Source organism: Saccostrea echinata, unplaced genomic scaffold (genome assembly GCF_033153115.1).
Source record: "Saccostrea echinata isolate AGI-Se365-2 ecotype Australia unplaced genomic scaffold, CSIRO_AGI_Sech_v1 ptg000011l, whole genome shotgun sequence".
Lineage (NCBI taxonomy): Eukaryota > Metazoa > Mollusca > Bivalvia > Ostreida > Ostreidae > Saccostrea > Saccostrea echinata.
Window position 1 is genome coordinate 3,001,755 of NW_026889760.1, and position 20,750 is coordinate 3,022,504.

The 20,750-nt window shown below is 33.9% G+C and overlaps 1 protein-coding gene across 1 annotated transcript in view; it reads left to right on the plus strand.

Annotated features, from left to right (window-relative positions):
- The first annotated feature begins 7,430 nt into the window (after nt 1-7,430).
- Nucleotides 7,431-20,750, plus strand: part of LOC133184813 (protein Wnt-7b-like) — a 44,154-nt gene continuing 30,834 nt past the window's right edge. Inside the window, exon 1 of the mRNA XM_061319893.1 lies at nt 7,431-8,176. Within this exon, the coding sequence (XP_061175877.1) occupies nt 8,109-8,176 (68 nt within the window). The 5' untranslated portion in view covers nt 7,431-8,108. The remainder of the gene's footprint in view (nt 8,177-20,750) is intronic.

Genomic DNA, 20,750 nt, shown 5'->3' on the forward strand with positions numbered 1-20,750 from the left:
CTGTCAGCGGAATCCAGTGGTTTAAAAATTTAGCTCAAATGTTAAACTTATTTATCATGTAGTTACCGACACTGTACAATAGTATATAAGTGAAATTTTTAATAAAAATAGAAAGTGAAATCCATCCCCCTTCTTAATTTTGACCTGTTTAAATTCTTATACTTGATGGTTCTTCTTCGTGCTTAGTGAAAAGAATTAGATAATTTATTATTGCATTTAATTGTAGAAATATATATCTTTATAGATGAAGCACAACAATGCACACACAATAAACATGGCATTATATTTTCTTCTTCATAACAACTGTCGGTGAGAGTTAAACATCTTGAATATAGTCCATTCCCCATTCATTGATCCCGTTATTCCAGGTTTTGAGTGAAGACATTCTCCTTGTTTTGGTCAACCCTTTTGTGTACCAAAGAATATAAGGAACCCTTTTGTGAACATAACAATACCAACTGAAGCAGCCTATATGTCATTCCTATAAACGATAACTCAAAAATCGGCACTTTGTTGGTCGTTTTTTACACTTGAGTAACCTGTCCTTAAAACACAACATCTTACAAATCAAATATTAATAATTAATTTTTTTTATGATTTAATTAAAGGTATGTATAGGTTATAATCTTTTTCTGAGAATTTCATGTACCTACAAATCTATCAAATGTTTTTTACCATATGTGCAACTTGAAAAATTAGTTGAAAGGCCTACAATACATGCAAAATCGATGGAGTAGGATAAAAGAGTAATCTTTCTTTGCGTAAACTTTGTGTTAAAACAGTGTGGTCCGACGATCCGGAGCTCACGAGATTGATTTGCACGAGAAAAAATTCCGTATCCGAGTAGTATCAGGATTATAATAAATCAATTTTTATACAGGGTAAAAAAATTCAGCTTTTAAACTAGTTGTTTTTTTTCTGAAGCAAATTTAATATTCATTCTTTTCTCCAATTATTTTGTTTGTTTATTATTTTACGTCCCTCTCGAGAATTTTTCACTCATATGGAGAGCTGCAAATTTTGACCTATACTCGGCACTTAGGGCCATTGAGCAGTGAGGGATCTTTTTCGTGCCAGCATCTACTGCGACACGGGACCTCGGTTTATACAGTCTCATCCGAAGGACCGGTCTCCTCGTCCCACTGTGGGATTCGAACCCGCGACGTAAGGATCAACTCCTTACTCCGCGCTTACACTGCGCCACTCGAGCAGCTTTTCTTCTATTAAAATAGTATACTACCATTTGAAGCAACAAGAAAAAATCCGACTTTAAATTTGTACTTCGTATTGCTTTAAGGATTCTGGACACAATAACGAAATAAGAACAGTCGACTCTCTCTCTCTCTCTCTCTATATATATATATTATATGAAATAATATGAAATTAAAGGTTTCAAATCTATATAATGCAAGATAGGGCAAGATATGGTAAGACAGGAATGATACATTCTAAGGGTCACTTAGAACTTGGCTAAATAACCTTGCATGAAATTACTTAAATACCTTGGATCAAGGTCAAGACACACCCCTAAGGTCATAAGCAATCTTTGAAAAACGCATGATCTTACAATGTTTCAGTGACCTTGAACTTGTCAAAATGATTCTGGATTAAGATAACGACACACCCTTAGGTCATGACCAATTTTTGTCTAAAATATGAGCTTCCAATGTTTCTCCATTGCAATGTTATTGCCCGGACACGACTTGCACTGACAGACAGACGTACTGACAAGGTGATACCTATATACCCCAAAACTTTGTTTGCGGGGGGTATGAAAAAGACGTCGACTCTTCAATATCATGGACAACATATATATTTTCAAGGGCTGCAAGACGGAATTTTGTCTCAAAACCATGGGCTGACAACTACATGGGAAAAACACAAAGAACTGCTCACATTCAAGAACCTGTTCTGTCCTCTCTTTTCTACCCATGGCTGTCCATATGACAATTCCCAGGACACCATATTGTTGCCCATTCACTGAATCCCTAGCTTAAATTGCATTTACCTTCTTTTTCCAAGGCATTTATGTGCGATCTTGATGTTAACTTTTCTCCTAACAGTATATATACTTTGTAAATTTATTGTTTGTAAAAGACTATTATACTGTAATAAAATATTAACGTAAATCTCTCTATTCAAACTGTACATATTTCAGAAAATTGTTTTATTAAATTGTCAAAATACTGGATAATTAATATTATTAATGAATATACATACAATATGTTTATGCAATATCCAAATATGAAACAGATGTCTCAGACTCTGTTGTCAGACTCTTTTATTTCAAGCTTCGTGAGATATATCGAGTCAACATGTGACTGGAAATAACTATTGTTAATTGATAATACGTCGTCGATATATTTAAATATATTTAAAAGTCGAGTTGAAGGCCACAGCAAGTGTCTTCTCATGTAAAAGATTTTGAATAAATAAATTTTGAATAAATTCTTCTTCATATGAATACAAAAATAGGTTTGCTAATAACGGGTAACGGGTAACAAAAACTAGTTTTTGCCTCCCTGCAGCCCCGTGGGATGAAGCTTAACTCACCATAAATTATGAAATCTTTAATTTTAATGGTGTATGTTGACTTACGTTTCTCATACAAATTGTTAATTAGGCCATCATTTTCACTGAATTACCTACGGATTTTTCTGTTTTAGCTCACCTGAGCTGAAAGTTCAAGTGAGCTTTTCTGATCACCCGGCGTCCGTCCGTCTGTCCAGCTGTCTGTATGTCCGTCCGTCTGTAAACTTTTACGTTTTAACTTCCTCTCAAGAATCACTTGGCTAATTTTAACCAAAATTAGCACAAAGCATCCTTGAAAGAAGGGGATTCTAATTTTTTCAAATAAAGGGCCAAGTCTGATTCCAAGGGGAGATAATTAAGAAAAGACAAAACTAGGGTGAGGTCTTTTCAAAGAACCACTTTACCTGAGGAAATGAATCTTCTCTTGAAGCTTCCTAAGGCAGTGTAGTTTTTTATTGTTCAAATCATGACCCCCGGAGTTAGGGTGGGGCAATAGGGATCAAAGTTTTACATTGAAATACATGCAAAAAAAATTCTTTAAAAATCTTCTCAAGAACCAATTGGCCAGAAGAAATGACACTAAAGTGGAAGCTTCCTTAGGTAGTGTAGATTCTAAATTGTTCAAATCATGCCCCCCCCCCCCCCCCCACCGGGACAAGGGTGGGGCCACCATAGGGGGTGAAAGTTCTACACTGAAATACCTAAGAAAAAGTCTTTAAAAATCTTCTCAAGAACCACGTACTAGTCCAGAAAAGATGAATCTTATACGGAAGCTTTCTGGATTCGTGTAGATTCTAAATTGTTCAGATCATAGTTTTACATTGAAAAACATAGGAAAAAGTCATTAAAAAATCTTCTCAAAAAACACTTGGCCAGAATAAATGAAACACGTCTGAAAGCTTCTTGGGATAGTCTAGATTCTAAATTGCTCAATTCATGGCCCCCCAGAATAGGGTGGGGCCACACAAGGGTCAAAGTTAAAAAAAAATACATGTTATACATAGGAAAAAATCTTTGAAAGTCTTGTCTCCAAAAAAAATATTATACCAGAAGAGATAAAGCTTATGTGGAATCTTCCTCAGGTAGTGTTATTTCTAAATTCTTCAAATCATGACTTCGGGGGTAAGGAGGAGCCACAATAGGGGATCAAAGTTTTACATTGAAATACATAACAATTTTTTTTTTTTAAATCTTCTTCTCAAGAACCACTGGGCCAGAAGATATGAAACTTTTGTGGAAGCTTCCTCGGGTACTGTAGATTCTAAATTATTAAAAATCATGCCCTCGGGAGTAAGGTGGGGCCACAATAGGGAATCAAAGTATAACAATACTTTAGAAAAGTTAAATTTTACATGGGAAAAAGAAATAAGTTTTGAAAATTCTCTCAAAAACAACAATCTCGCCACACATTCCCAAGTATATTATTTTTTCCCCCCAAATTATGCCCCAGGGGTTAGAGTGAGCTAAAACAGGTAACAAATTATACACTATACATGTATACGGGAAAAGAATTTTCTTAATAACTGCAAGACCAAGTTGATTATAATGATATTAAAGAATCCCCATGTTGTGTGGCTTCAGAGACCCTTAGCGTGGGGCTTTAATATGGGGTCAGAATTTTTCATTGGAATATTTTTTTTTGAAAACTAAGGAACAGCAGGGCTAAAGTTACTCAGGTGAGAGTTGTGGCCCATGGGCCTCCTGTTTTCATTTTCATTCCTATGTTGATTCGATATATCCCTTTGAACTCGAAATAAAAGACATCTCAGATTCTGGCACATCTGTTTCATATTTGGATATTTTACCAGAGAAAGACATTAGTAGCAAACAAACAACAAAACATGATAAACATGAAGATTTCAACTTTTCTATCGTCAACTTCCCTTATTTATGTAGCAATATACATTTAACACACATAGGGAGTTTTTGTCTCCCAATTGATTCAATACAGCTAAGAGCATGTTCTACGTACGAACAATTTCTACAACAAGGCAAGCTATTGACAAATAAATTGATGATACAATGATATCAACGGTCGTCTTGTTTAAAGTCAACATTTCGCAAATTATATGGTCTATACATTGAACTTGCTAGCAAATACAGTTTACTGTTAAGTCGAATGTTGACTGACGTTTTTCATACAATTTGTTTTCACACTGAATTGTCTATGGATTTTTCTGTTTGTTCGACCATTACAAGGAGCACATGGCGGGTGTGATAGGTCGACAGGGGATGCTTACTCCTCCATGGCACCTGAACCCACCTCTGATGTTTTTAGAAGTCCGTGTTTGCTCTGCTACCGATTTGTATTGTTCCAATGGACTTCAGAGCTTTGAAATTGTTATCATTTTCTTTATATTTCATGTATTAATTCATTTGACAAAATTTAAAATAACGTCTAATTGCCATAAAAAAGAGCCATAGATTGTAATTAAACTTGGAGAAAACGATCGACAATGGAACTATCTTCATTGTTTGTTTACACCGGAAATATTTATTTACCACATTGTACCATGCATGATGGCGCCAAATACTCGTTTTTCGGAATTCATTCCGTTTTGAGAGTTCCTCTAGACTGATTGTAAAGATTCTTACTGATTTTCTGACACTGCAAAGAACTACGCACGCTAATTCTCGATTCCCGCCTACATTTTACACCCATTTAATTCAATACTAATGGCAATTTGGCCGTAAAATCTTTGTTGAATGCAAAGAACAGTTCAATGGTAATTGATTGATAATTTTATTCAAGTGTTAAGTAGCTAATTACCCCTGATTCCAGCCCTTTAAATAAGGGGGGTAGACGATATTTTTCATTGAAATCTGGATTTAAAGTATCACCACATTTTAAAATATTCTTGGGTATGAAGAAATCTTCTTTAAATCTTTTCTTATGTTTTACTCAAAATTAAACACATATCATTGATAAAATACAATGTTTTTGTTGTAAACCTCTTTGAAATTGGTGAAAAAATAAGCATTTTTGTAGTTTTTTGTCTGTAAACATATGCCCCCCCCCCCCCCCCCCGTGAAACACAAAAAGCTTTGGTATGAATATGTGAAATGACAGTCTATATTACCTGTAAAAAGGAAATTTTTTTTCACGGGGGGGGGGGGGGAAGGATGTTTTAAAAATATTTTCCGTTGATTTCTATAGTGAAAAACATAAGTTTTACCAAAATTTTAGAGTTATCTCTTTGTTTTCCCTAAGAAGTAATGTTTTATGAAAATTCACATAAATATCTATATAAATATGAAAAATCATTCAAATGAGTTAACTTTTGAAAATTGACTTGGAGGTAGGCGGGAGAACAATACTATCATTCGCAGTTCTTCATATTGTTGGCAATCTTTGAGCTGCCAATCTACAAATGATATACATAATTTCAAAAGCAGGACAATACTTGAGAATTTAACTTCCCACTATACCAGTCGACAGCAAATGTCCAAGGACAACTCGTCATTTATATAGCTATATACGATTGTTCATACAAAATTCCTTATACCTAAACATATTGCACATGTAAGAATCGAATTTGCAAACAGCCGATTCCCATGCAAGAGAAAAACCCAGTTTCATTCCAATTTTCCTGTACACTGTATATCCAACGGTCTCACTCAAGACATTGCGAACTATACTTCTAAAGGTTTGTTGTCTTTTGAGGGAAATGCATCTTAAAATAAGCCAGTCGGGTTCTGGACTTTGGAAGGTCTTTTGGTTGTTTGACTGGTTCATTTTGCAAGATTTTTGCATTAATTCATAAAGTTGAACATGAAAATTTTCTAATAATGTTATAAGTGATGACTGTTTCTAGCAACAATCTGCAGTGTAAATATTTCTGTTATCTTGAGCAAGCAAATTGTTTGTCGCTTTGATTTCTGCATAGATATCATGTGCTTAAAAATATTTTAACTGTTAAAATGCCATCCTTTATTATAAAATACACCCTGTGAAAATAATTTGTCATGGGAAACGGCGTTCTTTTAGTGTATAAGGAGTACCCGCCGTTTGACAAATTGGTCGCCATGTCATGCCGATTCTCAGACCAAGGTTTTGCTTCTCACTTGATAGTGAGAACACTAATTTTCACTTGTCCAAGAGTTAAAAAAGGTTTCATTCTCATTCAGTGCTATCGATACAATTGAGTGGTTAAACTGTTGCACAGGATGTAGAATAAATAAAATTCAATCGTGTCTGTTGCGTTCCGGAATAATCGATAGAAAAACCGATTGTTGCTATGTTTGTAGGGATGTTGGGGTGCTTTGTAACATTACAGGAGCCAGAAAAATGCATCCATTGTGTACATGTGGCAAAATTTATGTGACAGACATGCAGTCTAATAGACAGAAAATCGGTATCTGCATGCTTCATTCTGTACAACTCCAGGATTATGGTATTTGGTATGCAGTGATTGCTTTAACGCTATTTGATTACAGGACAAAATTCACAGAAAGTACTCGTGACAGTCAATTTTGACAGGAAAAAAATTCAATGACAGAAGGCTAAACTTGAGAGAAAAGACACTTCATTTGCTATAAATTTAACAGTTTGAATTATATATATCAACAATGTTGGCGATATTGAGTTTATGTAAATGCAGGTAACATTTTGAAGAGTGTAGTTCTTCTGCCTACTAGTGTGAACAATGCGAATTGCTGAGCAATGTATGAAGAACCCCTGTCTATAAGAGGTAAACAGTTCACTCGTTTAGATAAGAACCATATACACGTAACAAAAGAGAGCACACTAGCAATATTTGGACTGATAGAGTCCAGGTAATAGACTCAAACAGCTATCGCATCGTCATTTCAACATCTCTAGTAATTAATACACAGTAAGAGCGGCGTTTAAGAGTACGCGGTGCTTATCTTTAAGTCCTTGTCCGACGGCGAAATTGAGAGATTTAGAGTCTATAGCCAAACATGTGGTCCAAATTTCAAGAAGATTGGTGTAATAGGTAATCAATTATTCCGCCTAATTGAAATGCAATGACAGTTAAAATCTTGAGAAGATTCGACAGTTATTAAATTGATTTCATGAGTTGGGAATGTACATACGATCTAATTTTGGAATGTCTTAATTGCTTTTTGAGAAGTTAACTCGACAGAAAAAGAAGTTATCATGACAATTTCATAAAGGAGATAGTCGAGACACTGCTGTAGATCTGATATGTGTATCGATTTAAATTATTAACGCCACAATTCTTTATTGGATGGATGCAACTTGAGGCCCAGAATCGTCGACCAAAGCAGTTTATAAAAACAGGAGTACGTTAATATGACTAATTAAGACTCAATTAATATCATTTCACAACTCGGCGCTCTAGCGGAAAGTAGTCTATCGTGTTTCTAAAGGATGTCATACTTTTATTTTGCCCTTGAACACAAATACAATAAATCAATTCTCGACCGTGAAAAGAGGTAATTTTTTGATCCGCCTCTTTGTGTATTTTTTTCTAATTTATATCAGTATCAGTGATGTAATGGATACCCATACTATACTAGAGTTTACGAAGCGGTGTTTCTTTGCGGTGTGACTTTTTCGTGATCTGAATTATGGAAAGGTGATGTAGAAGATGATTCTGGTCTGGTTCCTTTTTACGTTTGTGACGAGTATTTCTACGGATGACTTACCTAACACGGGGTAGGTTGTACTAAAGTACATTTTAAACTGACTGCTTTGCATTTTCTGCCTTTTATCTGGATTATTGGTATAGCTTTGGCCTATTCAATTATATTGCACATGGTACCATAGCAATTATATATGCAGTGTCCACTTTTCCTTTATGTTCACTCTAAATTTTGCTAAAATACCAATAAAGACAAAATATTGTTCAGCTAGTTTCTTTCTTCCATATATATTTTTCTGCAGGATGCACACATATACATGTAGCTGTCAGTGAGTAAACTGCATGAAATTCAAATAAATTCAACTAATTTTTAAACTTTGGACTCTATAAATTCTATATAAAACAATTATGTAATAAATATTTTCTAGTCCTTTCAAATTTTACTACCGGTACTTAATTTTAAGTGTCTTGTATCGATATAATCTTGTTCACGATTTTGAAGTACAATTGCCAGTAATAGATACATAGTTATATATATCATATAGCCTTGGCTAGGGGAATTTTCAAGAGGGAAGCAAGCGCCCTTTATTTATTTAGGCGCCCACATTATTTGTAACAAAAATATTTTTTCCGTTCACTCTCAAAGGTAATTAAATGACACGCGCTTTTAAAACTTGTGATTTTGGCATATTTATTGGGATACAACCTTAAGACACTTTGATACAGTGTTATACACCAAATGAAAAAAAAATTGAAAGTTGTGCAAGAAAAGAGTTCATTTCGAACTAAACTCTGAAACGGTTTAAAAAAAAAGAAGAAATATTCATTTTGAATAAACAGATTATCAAGAGCCACGCATTTTGTTTTTGCTTGTTTATTTGTTTGTTTGTTTGTTTTTTAAATTGAATTCGGATACCTAAACATTTGAATCCAGAGAAGGTACATGTACAGATATTAACGCAATTGGAGAATTGATATGAGCTTTAATTCACATAAAACGCGGAACACTAGGATGCAATAGACTTAGCTTGAACGCTTCAATTCATGGATCTACAAGTTATCACAATTATTGAACTTAAAGTTAAGTTTCGACATGCGCTAAGTAAGAAAATCACACATTAATGCCAATCTTTAAGAAATTTATTCTTATACCTTCTGTAAATGAAGTACATGTATACAAAAAGAAATTGAGGAAATAAAATTTGCACGATCTTCTAATATGTGTAGTTGTATTGTATCTCTTGATGAATTATATATATATATATATATATATATATATATATATATATATATATATATATATATATATATATATATATATATATATATATATATATATATATATAATCAGTGCAATCAACAACACTACTTGTACATAGCTAATCAATATCTGTATCTAAAAATAGTTCTTGATCTATGCATAAGGGGGAACTAGGTTATCAACTGTGTTATTTTAATAACAAATCTGCTCTGAAATTTCACGAAGCTATTTGTAAAAAGCTACAAAACAAATGATGAGACATTTATTTTACAGATTTTAAATTATAAGTCGTGATATCACTCTGCCCACTAGGTCCCTAGCACGGCAGATTTACCGCTGCACTAGCCCAGGTTTAACATATTTTTGTCGGACTTCACACTAATAAGTTTTGACCCCCTATTTCTACCATTCGGTGTTTTGCATCTTCACACGTTTTCGTGTAAAATTGTTTTACCTTAGGCTTTCTCTAGCTTATTTATAAAAAAATTGAAATATTTCGTTAGAAAAAAATCACTCTGCATGTTTTGTCTTCAAAGACATTGTTGGGTGTTGTAAAGATGCAGTGAGATCTTTTGAGGTTACATTTTTTCCCAGCGCAATTGATATTCCGTTCAAGTGAATCACGGGCCTTTACTGTACAAATACAAAATATAATTGTTTGATAAGCCTTTGAAAAATTATATTGTATTTATTCAGACAAGAGCAAACGGTTCAGACCGATTTAAATTTCGAGGTGTGAGGCAAGTAAAGCGATGGGTTATTTACTTAAGAAAGACAACACACTCTAACAATATTTCCCCTTCAAGTGTTAATTTTCTTGCCATAATTCAAGCGTTCTTTTAAAATTGACTTATCATTCACATATCTGTGTCATCTCGGCGTTTGGTAAACATTTGTTTTCTGCCTTGTGGGTATAAGTGGTCATCTTTTGAACTGATGGTTTGAAATATGGCACAGGGACCCCTTTCTACTTCACGGGCGATCAGAGATCCTCCACGACGATCAGTATTGATCTTAAACAACTGCGATAGAAAAACCAATTATCTCACGATTTTTCAAAGAAAATTTCTGATTTACGAGTTCTTTAAGCAATTTATAAGCTTGTTGACTTTGTTGAATTTCGATGAAGGAATGTTTCAAATGTCGATAAGAATAATATCAAATAATAAGTAAAGGACCAGGTATATATGTACATGTACACAGAAACTATACGTCTCGTCTTTGAAACACTCAAATGTCTAGGAATTAACTTGGAAACGATTTCTTATTTTGTATTGCCTTCAAAATGTTAACATTCAATTTTATTACAAATTGAACTTAATCTATATGGTTACAAATTGTAACTTTATCATTTTTGTGTAGGTTTTATCTTTGAAATCATAGAAGCCAGTTAAGTTTGACTTTTATGATGAATTATACAATCCCCATCTTACTTATTTCTACCAGATAGGCTTTGGGAAACTGTGATGAATCGATATGAACTCTTATGCATCCGTATTTTTGTTCCAATTTTGATACACTTCTTTGCATGTCTTGTAACTTTCGAAAAAGCATCTGCATGTATGGACAGAAAGGTGGTGGTTTTTTTTTTTTTTTTACGTTTTATGTGAATTGTGTCAAGTTGCTTATAAATGTATGAAAAACACACTTTTAGTACCAGAATTGTTTGAGGAGTTTTGTACCAATATTTATACCCAGTATAAGAAATTAATATCTTCATTTGACAGTTAAAAAATTAAGAAGTGTGTTGTTTTGAAAATTGTGCTTATACAAACATCAACCATCACAGGAATCTATTTTTTATCCATTCAATGCTTCACTTTCTTTGTGAATATCTATCTATTAAGAGACTAAAAGATTTTAAAAAGTAAACGTTCGAGGAGTTTTGCTTTTCATCTCCAATTTAACAGCTTAATACCCTTTTGATGCATTTAATTTCCTATGCAAACACACAACAAAATGAAACACGCATATTAATCTTGTAGGTTTACGCTTCCTCGATGCGAGTTCGTTAATTACTTGGTTTAAGAATGACAGTCTATAGCCAAATGTTTACGAGGCCAGAATTTCTCTCTTTAAGGATAGCTATGTTACTCCGCAAACCAAAAAGCAACGACTAACCAAAGGTCACATGCTCCGCGGGGTCCGCCTTTTTGGATCTTCGCAGCGTTTGGCAACATAGCTCTTCAGCTACACATTTGAAGCATTCCACGCTATGATAAATGTATTGTATTGATTTTTTTTCCCTTAAGAACCTTGTTTTAAGATGGGGTACTAAAAACTTTCTTGTCTTCTAGGCGACAACGAAAAATGTCATCCTTTCCATAGCCTGATAAGGTTTTTAGAAGCCACTTCAAGTTACCGATAGGCTAAGCATCTTTACGACCAGTAACCAAATATATTATGCTGATAACTCCGAAGACAAGAGTTATGGACCAATAGGATAGATAAATATATAAACAAAGAAACAATGATAAGAATTTTAATTTCCGAAATACTTTCCCCAAGACTCTTTAACGAATCCTTATTATATGAATGGTGAATTTACACAGACGATAGGTTGGTTATTTATGAATTCGGGTTCAATGAAGATTAGAGTAACAAAAAAGTTTGTACGGGAAATGCATTGTTCAAAACGAAATTTCTTTATATTGCAAAGAGGTGAAAAATTGACAAATTACTAGAATATAGGTAGGACAAAGTAATTTTGTCCAAGTTTTTACTATTAATTTATTTACATCACATAAGTAAACTTCAGTATCAAATATGTCTAAGCTAGGATATACTGTTCATCTCCTATAGTATCATACATCCATTGACATCATATGATAAATACACACAATTTACATTAAACATCCTTTCTTGTAAAATTGCTGTAGATCTATAGTTCATTAAGTTCGACTTCAGAATTTACCACTTTGCTAGTAAATTTATGTAAATGGTGTCTTGAAATTTTTAAATTCACATCTAGATTTTTCCATTCATGTCTTCACTCTAAACCACAAAAATAAGTAATTGTAATGAAAACGCCTCTTCAAGAATAAAATTGATCTAAACAGACCGAGGTGTCCAAGTATCCGTTCTGTTTTCCTATCTCTTTCACAATAACGCCATATTCTATTAGATGAGACAGATAAATCATAATAGTTTTGACACTGCAGATATTCAACGATCCCAGATACCTCTTTATTCGATTAGGCATGTCCCCCATCATCTTATGGTACAGGCCCCCTGGTGAAAGTGATATATTGTCACCAAACCTATGTGTAATTCATTAAGTATGATTGAAATGCACTCGATTGGTACCCCCATAAAACAAGCCTATTTTTCATATCTTTCATTAAAATTTTTATCACTGATTGAAACTCTTACTCATTGTGTAAAACTCCTGAAAGGTTAAGGTGTGTGTTAAAATCTTGCCTGATCATACTTGTGATGAAGATCGAGTACTGCCTTGTCAATTTCACGGTAGTGCCTAGGAGCGTTAATAATTACTGCAAAAAGAAAGTACAATAAAGGTTGAAAGTGAAAGTAGCATTCCTTTTTTACGCACATTTCCCAGAGATTTACTGGAGAGATTTGAAAAACATTTGGTCCACATACCATAATAATTAAGAACTATTAATAATAACAATTGCAAAATAGTGATGTGCACCTTAAAAATAAATAATTCTGCATTTTCTTCGATATAATACCCCAGTATTTTACTTGAAATTCTTTAAATTTATTTTGTATAAGAATAAACCGTCTCAGACATTTTGGCCTACAAACTCTTTTATATAATTGTTCAATTTCCGTGCTAAAATACTGAAAATAGCCAAAAGCCTCTATCTGAACATCATTAATGGACGAAATCCTATATTTGAATTTGTGCATTTTTATTTGACACCCCATTGATTCAACAAAAATCTCTGCCATAAATGTGATGTAATCATTACACCTGACAATAGTTTTAACACAGTTATGCCCAATTTATGTGAAAAGTTACGTCGGAGTAATAAATACCGGAAATAACTGCACTATGGTATCCCGACTTTACTGCAGATTTTCTACTTCCTGTCTGTCGGATTGCATGATAACTTTGGGACTTTCAGTATCATTCATGTTTTTGTTGTTTTAATAAATGTGTATGAGACATTAAGTTCATCAACCGTTCACAGAATCGACCCACGCCATTACTAATTCCTGAAAATGACGAGTTAATTGCAAGATAACGGAGGTAACGAGATATCAGTAATCATGGGGATTCTGTTGTGGAAACGCGTTGAGTACTGCCGTTTATAATTGTCCAAACGGACAGGAACACGAACTACGTATGAAGAAAAGAGATCAATGGGACAAGTAAATCTATATACATGTACATCAGATCTATTAATTTTAGGAATGAGTAATTGATACAATGTACGTATATTTTTCCACATGAAGATCGCAGCATTACAAATAGGTCTTACTAAAGGTACAACCAATATATTTAGAATCACATGAAAGTAAACCCAACTGATACATGACATGTCATGCAAGTACCAAACAATGAATGAAATGACATTATTTTTCTCACACAATCTTCACTGAAATTCCTTGCAAGGTAACAAGTTGATATGAACACAATAATTTATAATAATTCTTGATGAATCACATTTCAAAATTTGACTGATTGAAATATGAATTCTTTGGAGAATTTTAGTTACGGCACCTGTTTTTTTTTTAAAGATAATTTATTTTCATTTGTCATAATTCCTGAGTTAGTAAAAAGTCTCGTACTCGTGTGTTTAAAAATAGCTATTTCCTTAACTTTTATATCAAAATATAGACTTAATATTGTAATTAGGCGTAAGTTTTTAAAACATTCTAAAACAAAACTCAATAATACTTATTATGAAACTGAGGTGTATTTTTATGCCTAAACCCTAGGAAGGTCTTTCTCCAGCCATTCTGGATTCGTTAGGCTACAGTTTAACAAAAATCGACTTCTAAAATGTTTATCAAATCTTTGACCCCATCTAACTGAAAGAAGACAAAGAGAATTTTTATACATACAAAATAATCTTTGGAATTATTATTTTTTCTTTACATTACAAGAATTCGGTGTAACAAGGCAAATACTGATGCAAAATCTGTCGACAAAAAAGCTCCAAAATGGCGTAAAAATTATATGCATGTTCAAATGTTCTTCGGAAGAAAAAATCACCACTGACAATCTGTTACTAGCGATTTCGAAAAGGAAGAAAATACGATTTAAAAAAAAATACAAAAGGCATATATTAGTAACCTGCCAAATACTTGAAAAAAATTAAAATTTTTACGTGTTAAAAATATTATAAAAAGATACTTTAAATGCAAAAAGGTCCACAATTAAATGTTCACTAAGAAAATCTAAGATAATTTGAACAAATTTTGATATAATTGTTATCAGATCTATTTTTTATCCATGTTAATGATGTACTACACCCATATAAAGTTAATTTTTGTAATTTGCTTTAGCGATTTCTTTTTCAGTCAAATGCATGAAAGTTATTGTAAAAGTCAACAAATTGTGAAATTTCAAAAAAGTCGATCATCTTTAGATTGCTAGTGTCCATGGACCTCTTGAATACACAAGTGAGTCATGCGTCATTCTTCAGCGTCATGCATTGCGTACAAAACCGAAAAACAATGATGTCGTTAGAGCCATTTCAGCGTCCCCCAAGCCCTTAATTGTTGTCTGAATAGCTCGTTTTCAGACCCAAGGATGTTGCATATTATGTTAATTTTGCATTGAAATTTTGTATTAAAATCACAATAATTAGGAAAGGTGTAACGACTGCATGAAATCAAAAAGCTGCGCAAAGTCATGTGGAATCGAATTAAATTCGGTCTCATTGAGTAGAAATAAATATTTGAACTTAATTTATTTGATTTTAAATTCATTGTTTTACAGAGTATGTTATCCAAATAAGCTTTTCATATACTTTGCGTGTCCTTTCTAATTACTTGTGATTGCTCCATCACACAAAGCCATTTACATGTGTTCAGTTCCAGCTAATAGGCCTACATTTAACGGCTGAAAAACATGATCTTCCGACACTGGTATCGGGCGACGCGGAGCAGTCACATTAATTCCTATAAACACCGATAATTTTTCAAATATTAAATAATTTTAAGTCGGCCAACTGTCGCCCGATCATCGCTCGCTAAGCCACTGTTTGATCTTCACCGTCGACCCACATTTATGAAAACCAAGTTCCTAAATGTCGACCGACCGCCGACTGCAGAAAAAAATATAACATGGCCCGACAGACACAAAATTGGTCGACCGACAAGAAAAGAGGTCAAAATCGGGCAAGACAACGGCCGATGACCCCCGACTGTCGCCCGAAGAATCCTATTTTTGCCTTAAAAACCGTCAGCCGTTGGTTGTTTTTGGAAATGTGACTGGGGTTTAAATAATTAACCCATAACTCCTAAAAAGTTATGTGTTCTTCCTATCAAAACATACAAAGCTTGCGATAAATGTAAATTATGAAATTTTAATTGTATAAACAACCAATACAGAAATTAATTCATATGAAACATGAAAAAATAAATTTCCTAAATACATGTACATGCACAAAATAGGCATGTAGATGTACGCATATGATTACGCGTGATTTTACTCCAAATATCTCCATTTTCAGTACTAATTAAGAGGTAGAAAATTTATTACGATCATGTTTGTGGCACGATCAGTTACTCGGTAGCATTTTTTTTCGGACTCTGCAACTTGGCATTTTTTGCAGGGAAATTACGAGAAAAGTTTCAATCTAAGATTTTGACGAATTTTATTGATCCTTTAAAATGATTTAATAAATCTGATATATAAATAAGGACACAAAACACCGTTTCAGCATCAGGTAATTTTCATATTTCAGTCTTCCCATCGTAAAACTTTTAAAAATTAACCCAGACTTCAGATTTTGAAGGTAATAGCGATCAAAAATAAACGCGCAAATATTTCTTTACCGAGAACAATGAACTAAGAATGGTTTCAAGCTTTACCCTCTCGCAAGTTTGCTCACTATAACACTGATGCAATTAGAAATAAATAAGATGAATCCAATTTTATTACCTCGAATTTAAGATTACTATAAAGTAGCTTATTTTTAAAGAGTAACCGAGTTAAAAATATTTAGTCGATGGTCGCTGTGACCAGACGATAGTCGATTACTCGAATTCTCGTTAACGTCTTAGTGTTCAAAGGTCAAATCAATACCTTCTTAACCCAAACGTTCTATAATTTGACATATCTGATACCATAACTATACCTGAGTTGTCATTTATGATATTAATATTTAATAATGGATGATTTGAACAGGGATTGAGAACAAAAAGACACTTAACAATGTAATGTTTCTGTAGCTGCTAGTAAAAAAAGTTAATTCCTACTGAATATGGTCTAAGTTTACATGTAGCGTATGTCGATTTGTAGTCCTATTTTCCCAAGGTCTTGTACTCAATAAAGCCGGGCGTAGTGTTCAAGTGTTTTATTCCACATTTGATTTATTTGTCTAATCAAGGGATCGAATCAAAAATTTTGTGCCATTGAGATACAGAAATATAGTAGTTTTTGCCCAATCATATTTTTTTTTTGCATGTAGAAACAGTATCTTTATACCCAGAGGTCTCTGATGAGACTATAGCTCTAATGGTCTGTACGTATAACAAATAATAAAAGTAACACTTGGATTTGAAACTTTGCAACATGCAGCAATAATTATGTATCTTAATGTAGTCTACATCAAAATCAAAAACCAATTCATCAAATTATGTACATGTATCTTAGTGTAGTCTACATGTGTGCTAAGTTATATTAAAATCAGACTAGAACTGTAGGAGGAATTGTGTTTTCAAGGAATTTCGCAGATATTTCTATTTTCAGTAACCATGGCAACATTGTTCATTGAAATCAAATACCGATGATAAAAATTATGTATCTTAGTGTAGTCTACTTGTATGCCATAATATATTAAAATCAGACCAAAACTGTAGCATGAGTAGCATTTCAAAGGAATTTTACAGAAGTTTCTATAATTTTTAGTAACCGTGGCAACACCATTCATCGAAATCAAAAACCGATGCACTAAATTATGTACCTTAGTGTAGTCTACTTGTGTGCCAAGGTATTTCGAAATCAGACAAAACCTGTAGGAGGAGTAGCGTTTTAAAGTCACAGATGTTTCTATTTTTAGTAACCATGGCAACACCGTTCAACGAAATCAAAAACCAATGCACTAAATTATGTATCTTAGTGTAGTCTACTTGTGTGCCAAGTTATATTAAAATCAAACCAAAACTGTAGGAGGAGAAGCGCTTTGAAAAATTGTTTACAGACAGACGGACAGCAAGACGGACGGACGACGGACACCTTACTATCGCATAAGCTCTTCTGGTCTCTGACCAGTAGAGCTAAAAATAGTTTTAGAATCGCTTGCGTGGCGCATTGGTTAGAGCGATTGCTCTCGAGTCGCGGAGTAAGGAGTTGATCCTTACGTCGCGTGTTCGAATCCCATTGCGAGACGTGGAGTCTTGTAATTCGGATGAAACCGGACAAACCGAGGTCCCGTGTAGCAGTAGGTGCTAGTGCAAAAAAAGATCCCTCACTGCTTAAAGGTCTGAGTGCCGAGTACAGGTCTAAATTTGTAGCCCTCCATCGGCAAGCGATGGTGTCTCAGAATGACTGAAAATAGTAAGTAACGTTAAACAAACACACTAACAAACAAAAATAGTTCTAGACAATCTTATCCTTACTTGAATGTTATTAATAAAGGTTATTTAGCACAATCATTTATTTTTTCATGACAGGCTGCAAGCGGTTGTTAGAGTTGCGGAGTGAGTTGATCCTTACATGAACGTCGCGGGTTCGAGTCCACTAGACCTGTCTTTGGTTGAGACCGTATAAACCGAGGCCCCTTGCAGTAGGTGCTGGCACGAAACAACCGCAATCCTCGACTAACTCCGCTATGCTCATTGACAATACAAACCTCGATTATGATTAGTGGAAAATATACATCAAATCGATGCATTTTTCCGCAGGAACTACCTTTTAACTCAATTCAAATTTCGCATAACATAAAGTTCCCCGAAAAAATACTGAATATTGTTTTGTATAATGGCTTCTTTGACTATATAATGGCTATGAAAGAAGAAACCTACTGTTGGACGTGCCACAAGGTAAATCGGATTTCAGAAAAATAATATTTGGAGAAATTTCGGATTCGATCACATGACTGTATAAGCAAAATGGTGAACACCATTCACGTCCGACGATAGTGTGCGAGGTACAAGCCACGTGAGGAGTTCCGAGTAGGCACGAAATCTTTGAACTTTCTCTGCAAAATAGTCATAAGTGCTGAGTACAGGCCTAATTTTGCAGCTGGCGTCCCAATATGAGTTAAAGTTCTAGACGAGACGTAAGGCACACATACAATTGCAAACCACTTGCAATAAGTGCGATACTCGCATGTGCTTTCCTGAAATAAATTTTAACTATTTTGCTGTATAATATAATTTATTTCTGTTCATTTTTATTTTTAACAACTAGAGTACATTTATTTTTGCATTTAGTTTTTAAAGGAACAGGTAAATTCAAAGAATTGTGCCTCTCGCTTTCGATGTCTTAGTTATTGTATGGTTACTTAGCGTACTGTAACTGCCTTGTCTTGTGTTTGTCTCGTCCCTCCAGCATACAAAAAAATAAATTTTTGAATTACTAAACGTTACGGCCAAGATTAAAGTTTCTGAAAAACTTCATCAAACTTCAAGATCAACGTCATAAGATAAAATACCATGATATAATCAGAAAGGTCTTGTCACAAGTACTGCACATGTGAAAAAATATGACAGCTCTGTTTCTTCTAGATCAAATGTTACGGCCAAAGTTGAAATTTTAGATAAGTAGGTCAAACTTCTAGGTCAAGTCGATTAGGTAAAAAATGATAGATCTTCCTGAAAGGTGTTGTCGCAGGTAATGAAATTTGAAAGCCATGTCTTCTCTGATTCAAAGGTCATACCAATGCTAAAAATTTTGTACTGTATGTTAAACTTCAAAGTCAAGATCACAAGGTCAAAACCATAATACACTCGGAACAGGTAATGCACATGTTAAATATGAATTCTCTATCTTCTCTCATTCAAAAGTTATCACAAATGTTATTTTTTTTTGAAAAAGTAGGTCAAACTTTAAGGTGAAAAGTAGGTGAAGGTCACAGGGTGAAAATCATAGTATATTTGAAAAGATCTTGTCAAAGGTAATGCACATGTCTAATATGAACAACTTATCTTCTTTCATTCAATGTTAAACTTTTTGAAAAGTATGTAAAACTTCAAGGTCAAGGTCACAGGGTCAAAAATAGTAGTACATTTGGAAAGGTCTTGACATTTTACACATAGTGTACATGTGAAATATGAAAGCCTGTATCTTTTCTCATTAAAATATTATGACCAAGGTTAAAATTTTGTGACAGACAGGCTGACAGACGGATGAGATTTAATGTCTCCTCGCTTTTGCAGAAGAGGGGACAATGAAAGTGTATTAATTGGTTTGTATATGACCATTGCTTCCAAGTCGCTTTAGAAACGAAAGAAGACCTAACTTTCAATTTCAGAATGCCATGCTAGTATTCAAGTAAAACGAATATTATACTTTCATTCGTTCATGATTGATTTGTTGAGAAATCAAGTTTGATTGTTTCGACTCATACATGCATTTTAGACTGTCACTGACATTTTGAGACTGAAAAAGAGTAATTAAATATGTTCTTATATTCTCCCTTCCCGATTTCCTCTCTCCTATTTAGAGTAGAAAGTCTATATGTCGAGTTGACAACTGAAAAGCTTTATCGCGCTTAATCTTACACTAGGTAGAACTTTTCTGTAAAAAGAGATTTTGACAACGGACAAATTTCGATCAGAAAGCTCACTGGGGCCTTTTACTCAAATGAGCTTAAAGGCAATATTTTGCTAACACTTGGCTAAAAACAACGTTGACATAAGACACCATTTCTCATTTTTTAAGTTCTATATTAAGTTAATTACGATGTTATAGAAGACACTTCCCTGTTGTTCAGCAGAAAAGCAACTTCATGCAAGCTTAACCGAAAACATGCGAAAAGTTGCATTTCATAATCCATAAAACAAAAGTTCAAGGGAATAGCTCGTATTTTCTTTAGGGGATCTGACATAATTACGCGTGGCATTTACGTTCAATGACTTTAATTTCTCTTTATATTTAAATATATTTGTTTTATCTTGAGTCTTTTGGGCCTGAAGACAGTCTTTATGGTATATAGGGTGAGGGCATTATCGTCCTGGAGAGCAATTATAAGGAATGTTTCCATTTGGGGGTGTCTGGGAATTGAATTTTTGGCTTGGAT